At 42.0% G+C, this 7,349-nt stretch overlaps 1 protein-coding gene across 1 annotated transcript in view; it reads left to right on the top strand.

The window, feature by feature from the left end:
- Positions 1-197: 197 nt before the first annotated feature.
- NMT1 (N-myristoyltransferase 1) overlaps positions 198-7,349 on the top strand; it is a 26,834-nt gene continuing 19,682 nt past the window's right edge. Inside the window, exon 1 of the mRNA XM_081804823.1 lies at positions 198-367. Within this exon, the coding sequence (XP_081660949.1) occupies positions 237-367 (131 nt within the window). The 5' untranslated portion in view covers positions 198-236. The remainder of the gene's footprint in view (positions 368-7,349) is intronic.

The raw sequence follows: 7,349 nt of genomic DNA, 5'->3' as shown, positions 1-7,349 counted from the left end.
CGGCTGAACGCCCAGTACTTCCGGGTAGTGCGGCTCCCCCCCATCCAGGACAGCCTCCCTTTATGATTTCTGGGTATTGTAGTCCACATTCTTCCAGTTTCGCGAGAATCAGCTGTTCTTAACCACGGCTCCCTTCGACACGAAAACTACAAAACCCAGACTATATCGCAAGTTCCTCTCGTCCAATAGGAACGCCCCATGTAGCGAGGCGCGGAGGCCGGCTCTCGCAACTCAAGATGGCGGACGAGAGTGAGACAGCAGTGAAGCCGCCGGCACCTCCGCTGCCGCAGATGATGGAAGGGAATGGAAACGGCCATGAGCACTGCAGCGATTGCGAGAACGAGGAGGAAAACAGCTACAGCCGGGGGTAACGATGTCCTCGGAGTCCAATGCCCGTCCAGTCTCCCACAACCTGGGTCTCTGGGGTGCGGGGAAGTCACCGGGAGCTTAGGGTAACCCCACCCCCATATTCTAATTGGCTGAGACATTGGGATCCTGCCTGGCGATTGGTTGCTGTCTTTGTCATTTAGCAGGGTGGGTGCTCAGTATATTAAGGGCCGGAGACATTCAGTACTTTTATTATATAAAAGTTCTTCTGTGTAATGTTCCACTCGTGTGCTTCACTCGCGTTCAGGGGAGAGAGCATGTTGGACGATGGTTTTCGATGGCACAACACGGGTCAATGTAACAGTACAATTCAAAGGGAACGTTACTTACAGAGGTGTGTGAACAACGTGATTAGCAATAAATGAATAATAAAACATTTCGCTGCAGCTCACTTTCAATGAGGAAATATATCAGGTTGTACAAACCATAATTATGTTGTAAAATATCACTAACAGGAGAATCTCAAAATACAAACTTACCTTATAAACCCTACAGTGTAATTACTGTATGATAATGTTTTGGCGTATACAGTGCCCGTTGTTCCAGATAAGCTCTAAGTTTCCTGAACAGTATATAATTAGGTCTTCCAGGATCTTTGTTTACTTTGTGAAATAGCCTCAAAGCTTCAAGAAATTGAGTGATGGTGCAGCTTGGACAGGGATTGGAAGTGGGCTTAATACTGCATCTCTGTACTTCTCTTGCCTGCTAGTAATTGTTTGTTACTTGGGCAGAAGAAATTCATCAGGCGTTTCAGTGTTGAGTTCTGTTTCCAAATCAGTTTTCATTCTTGTAAGCCACACCCTGTCATTCTTCTTTCTTCATATTGTTACAGTAACTGGTGCTGAAGCTCTGTCCCTGTCTATATTTCCGAGTATGTTTTTTAACGGAACGTTATGAGAGACTTTTTGACGTATACCTTTGGGTGAGTCTGTGGTGGTCTGATTTTGTGCGCGCGCGTGTGTGTATGTGTGGTAGTCCCATTTTCATAGCCATGAAGTCATTTGCAGTATTAGCAGTAGCCTGTAGGTAAAGGTAAAAGGTTGCAATCTCTGGATAAACTTTAAAAAAAAAATCCACTGCCTTGTAAAGATGGAAGAACAAAGGATTAATTAAGTAGTTTATAATCTGCTTGTGATGAATCCTTAGGTTAAAAGATCTAGCTTTTATGTTCTTTGACCAGCATTAAAAAAAAAAATCACAAGAACAATGTAAAGAAAAAGGAAGTTTGTCAGATCTGGTTTTATAAGAGTGTGTGTTCTTTTGCTATAACTCACAATAGATCTCATGTAACAAAAGCCTTGAAGTTGGAGATTCCTAAGAAAGGAAGAGCTTTTAAAGAGGAAATAGGAACAGGAAGAAGGGAAAGTGCAGCCCTCCTGAGTACAAATCCTAATTATAGATGAGAGCTGTTGAATTCAAAAGTCATTTCAGAAGTGAAAGTAAGGCTTTTTCTTTGCTCTGTGTGTAGTTGCTTTTGTTTTTCTCTGCTAAACTGTTGCCCTGACCAGTGTCTATAGCTCTTTAATTGGTTTTATTTCCTATGATCTGTGAATCACTTTGCAAAACTATTTGGCAGAAAGGTCTGTGTTTATAGTACAACAAAATGATAAGCTTAAAAAAATTTTGTTTTGTTGTTATTGTTGTTGTGCATGGTTATATATGGTCTGGGTGAACAAATTTATTAGCATCCCAAATCTAGAGGTCTGTATAAATGAGTTTGGAGGTGGCAGGTGAAAAACAGAGGACCTAGCTTGGAGGACAGGCTACTCCGGGCACTCAATCTGAAGTGGAGTTAATATTTTTCCATTAATTGTCAGAGGAAATGATTTTGGAAGAGGCAGTGTGGCACGGAAAGAGCACGGATTTTGGGGTTCAAAGCCTGGTTCTGACAGTTGTCCTATAACCTTGGGAAAGTTACTTACCCTCCATTTGTAGGGATTAAATGAGATAACATCGGGAATACAGCCTGGCCCCTCCCTCCTGTTCTTCCTTCACATCTTCCCTGTCCTCCTTTCCTCAGCTTGTGCTCTTATCACATACCTCGTTTTTTGTAGCTTTTATAACAGTAGTTAAATAATGTGTGTCCAGTCCCTGCCTCACCTGATTGTAAGGTGCCTGAGTAGAGGGACCATGTCTTCGAGATGCCTGGCACTTAATGGGCATTAGTGAGTATTTGCTGGATGAACAAATGGCAAATGTTAAAATTCAGAGTTCAGTGTCGGTGGAGTTTCTCCTCACTGAGGGGAAGAGTGTCAGATTTTTCTTACAAACACAGTTTCTTACCCCAAGTCAGTCTCATTGTGAGCCTTACTGCAGTTTCCTGTGAAATACCTACAGAAATCGGGGATCCTCCAATTTGTCCTGGAAGTTTTCCACTGTTTTTTTGGCTTCTTGAAATTTTCTTATTATTACTTAAAATGTTTTCAAAAGTGATGTAAGAATTGAAGGGGAGCATCTCCTTTTGATGCTAATGAGTCTAAAGTACAATATGCAACAAAAGTTAATGATAGTTCAAACTAACCCTTATTCTCTTAGGCCTTCCTCTCAAGATGGGCTCACAGTACTTTACACTAATGAAAGAACCATAATTAAATAAACATTTGATGAGTATAGATTTCACATATACATTGAAACACACATATATGTGCACATGCATACATGCAGTGTATGTATATGTTTTATTTTGTGTGTGTGTATTTTTTATGTATCTCTACAGTTTTTCTGTACACTTTTTTTTTTTTTAAATCTACTCAACAAAGGCAGGCAGCATTTTCCCCCCAGTTACTCGCCTGAGATAAGTTACCCTGAGCAACTGAGAGAAGAGTCAGACTACAATAATTTTTTTTTCCAGGTATAATTTATTTGGGAGAATGTGTGTGCATGCATGGGTGCACACAGGAATTAGGGGAGAAGCAGAGAGAGAATTCCAAGCAGACTCCCTACTGAGTGCAGAGCCCCACTTGGGGCTCGAAACCAGGACCCATGAGATCATGACCTGAGCTGAAACCAAGAGTGGGACGTTCAACCTACTGAACCACCCAGGCACCCCCAGACTAAGATCGTCTTAATGCTGTATCCCCATGCAGTTCACCATTCATCTGTATGCTTTAATTTGCTTTTTGTTTTTAGTGAAAGGCTTTCCAAGAATTGTTACTAAAGGATAAACCTTATTAGCTGGCAGTAGTAGACTTTAGTTTTGGGTTAACAAACAAGTAAAGTTTATTTGAATGATTGGAACAGGAAAGGACTTTTATATTATTTTGTTCCTAGGATTCTTTTAGAGTTTATTTTGCAATGTCATTGATACCACTGAGATGCAGGTAAGCCATCCTTTTGATAAGGATGTCTCTTTCCCATCCTGCTTTCTTACTCCATGGGGACAGGTTAAGAGGAGTTCTTGTAAGTTTTCCTCACTAGTCCTGAGCTGTTATCTCTTATGAAAAAACTTAAGAGAAAACAAAGGGCTTTTTGAAAGGAAATTCCGTAAAGCCAGCCTTACTTGCTCTTGTTTTATTCTTCAGATTCTCCGAGAGTGGTTCTTTCCATATTTAGTTGATGGCTTATAGCTACATCTAGCTCTTGGAAAGAAGAAATCTTTTTCGTCCCTTTTTCTTAATTTCTCCCTTCAGCTTTTGGTTTTTCAAAACTAGATCGAAGCAGAAATGAAAAGAGAAACCTCATCACTGATATCAAATAAGTGTTCTAATTTTATTTCCCAATTAAGTTGCAATTAAAAAAGAAACTAATCAAGAGCTGCTTCAGAGAGGAGACTGGAAAGCAGAAGGAATGAAAAGCAAATGAGAGCCTATTTCAGGGAGACTGCTGCTCATGGCACACCAGTTTTGCTGATTTTTCACATTGTTTAACTAATGTGCTCACTCTAAAATTTCCCAGCTTTACCAAGTCTGCGCTTAACCCTTTGCCTGCGGAGTTCCTAGATTTGGGGACCGTAGATTTAGTAACTTTAGGAGGAGCTTCTTCAGCTCTTCTCTGTAACTTTGTCTGAAATCTCTACCCTGCAAGCCTCTCTTCTGATTCCTGAAGGAAGGTGCTCTAGGGATTGTTGCATTTAAGGCACACAAAACATGGTGTTCTCTTTTGAGAGCACCAAAACAAACAAACAAACAAACTTAAACTAAAATTCTTTGACAGGGTCAGTACTTGCTTAGAAATTTTTTCTACTGCTGCTGACTTTTGAGAGGCAGCTGAGGGGGTTACACTGTTGTCAAGCGTTTGATAAATGTTATCTGTTGTTATTATTACTATGTGCTGGCCACTGTGCTAAGCCCTTTCCATGGATTATCTCCTAGACTTCACTTAAAAAGACTGATTTATCTTTGGTAGTGAGGCTTGGGATTTTCGTCTCTACCTCTTCCTTTGACACCTTGAAGGATCCATTCCGAACTTGCTGGATTTCTTTTCCCTACTGCCTTGATTTCTGCCTCCTGACTCTGCAGCAGTGTTGAGTCCTGTCTTTGGATCCATTCAGTAACCCGTGAACTTTCCCAGACTAGGGAGCCAGTTGGTGATGGAGATGGCTGACCCCTTTAAACTCTTCTGAATGGACAAGTATCTTTTGCAGAGGTCATTCTAGTGTGTGAAATTTCTGCCAGCAGTGAGTTGTTGCTCAGAAAATTACTGAAAATGGTCTCTGAACAGCATTTGATTTGACCTTGGAGTTGCCAGGTTACAGCGTGGCTCACCAAAGCAACCCAGAGGATGTGGAATTTACATTTCTGTCTCAGTCCCATTCTAAACAGTTTAGTATATCAGAGCTTTTGTGACCCCTAAAAAAAAAAACCCAGTTATTCTCCATGACAGGAACTGGGTTGTTCACCCTCAAAATTCTGGCCAACTGTCCCGGGACGGGCAGGGGGTGGCAGTAAAAGCAGGTTTTATAATCCCTTCCCACAACCTGCTGTTCTTTTCATAGGCCGTCTGGGTTACCTTGATGGCAGTACTAAAGTGGTTTTGTGTTTTGTTTTTTTGTGTGTATGTGTGTGTGTTTCCCGTCATCTAGGATTCACACGCAGTTTTTTATGTAAATAACTGATGGGTGGGACTGCAGAGTTTGGGGTATTGCTGTAAGTGACCCTGCAGCCACAGCAGTACAGAGGGTAGGCTTTTGAGACTGAGTCTGGCCATGTGATTTCTACCCGGGTACCCTCGTATGCCTCCGCATTCACCTTGTTGGGCCTTCTGAGTACCAGTAGGATTATTGGTGAACACATCACACCGCCTAAGTAAATGCAGAAGGATTTGCAGAAGGATTTCCTGATATCCAAAAGTAGAATCAAAAGGATGTTAGAGCCTAGGATTTGTTTAGTAGGTTTCTCTGGAAGTATTAAATTTTAGCCCGAAGAATTAACTTCTAGTTGTTAGGGGTAGAAAGTAAGTGACCAAAAATTGTGAATTTTATTTTCTGAACTTTTTTTTTTTTTTTTCCTCTGATCTCATAATCAAAACTAAACCTGTGGTCTGTGTTTAAGACACTGGAACCATTTAAAATCATTTTAGTGGAGCTTTTTTGTTTTAACTTTTATAGGAATAGGACAGGTCCTCAGGAGGGAGAAGATGACATATAAGAAAGTTGATAATTTAATAAGAAAGCTCATTATTTAAAATCTCAACCAGTGGCTCAAAAGAGCACAGCATCTCCACACTTTTCGTAGACTATTAATACAGCTGTCCTATGGAAATGTTACTGGAGACGTTTTGCTGACCCTCTTTTGGACTCCAGCTTTTCAGGGTTTTATTTTAGTCTATTATGCTGGAAAGTGTCAGTCAAGCACATTATTTGTTGAACTCTTAACTGTGCACTGGGCGCAGCTGGGGGTGCTCTAGGAAACAGCTGTATCAGATGTCCTTATGCTCAGGAAATTTTCAATCTTACTGGGAAGGTAGGAAGCAACACATTATTCTATGTAAAGTATTAAATCATTTGGGAGATCATAATCTTAGCCAGATACCAGTGAGAGCTAGTGTAGTCAGGAGGCTTTCTGGATAAAGCGTGGCTCACTCTCCTCCTTGCCTTTAATACGTGCTCCTCTGGTACACAGAAATTTGTTTTAAGGCCTTGTGTGATGAACAGTGTCTTTTGGCTTTGGAAGAGTCTCAGATAAATTCCCATAGAAACAAGACCAAGGTGTTTGGGAAGGAATGGTCCATGTCTTTAGAGATTGGAGGCTTGTCCCTGGGTACCAGTTGGTTAGTTGGTGACCAGTTTGCCTCACGTGTCTGGGCCTTGGTTTCCTCTTCTGTGAACAGCAAGTTAAGCTGGGTGGCCCTGAGATTTTTCCGGCCCTGGTGGCTGAGCTTGCACTCCCCCACAGTAACAGCATTCTGTTCCCCAATCCTGCACCTTTTTTTTTTTTTTTAAAGATTTTTTATTTATTTATTTGAGAGAGAGAATGAGACAGAGAGCATGAGAGAGGGGAGGGTCAGAGGGAGAAGCAGACTCCCCACTGAGCAGGGAGCCCGATGCGGGACTCGATCCTGGGACTCCAGGATCATGACCTGAGCCGAAGGCAGCCGCTTAACCGGCTGAGCCACCCAGGCGCCCCAGTCCTGCACCTTTTGAGTGGATTTTGTTACCCAGTAGGATGGAGAGGAGGCCTGTGTTATGGACCCTTCCTGCTTGTCGTGTTATCTGGAAGTTCTGTGCTTGAGCTGCTCATCTGTCAACATGCCCTTCCCTCCCGCCCACTCACACATCCTGGCACTGCATTCTGTTTCTAGAAATCAGCACTGAGGCTCATTTTCTATCTCCTCCCCCGAGCCCTGACTTTATACCAGAGCATCCGTTGGATTTCTGTGTTTGAGCTTAGAATATCTTGGCCTTCATTTAAAAAAGGACATTTCTTGGGGCTCCTGGCTGGTTCAGTCAGTAGAGCATGACACTTGATCTTGGGGTCGTGAGTTCCAGCCCCAAGTTGGGCATAGAGCCTACTTAAATAAAAAAA

This window comes from Leptonychotes weddellii, chromosome 15 (genome assembly GCF_054177405.1).
Source record: "Leptonychotes weddellii isolate Sample4059 chromosome 15, ASM5417740v2, whole genome shotgun sequence".
In the NCBI taxonomy this organism is placed as follows: domain Eukaryota; kingdom Metazoa; phylum Chordata; class Mammalia; order Carnivora; family Phocidae; genus Leptonychotes; species Leptonychotes weddellii.
This window is presented reverse-complemented; position numbering and strand designations above follow the sequence as displayed.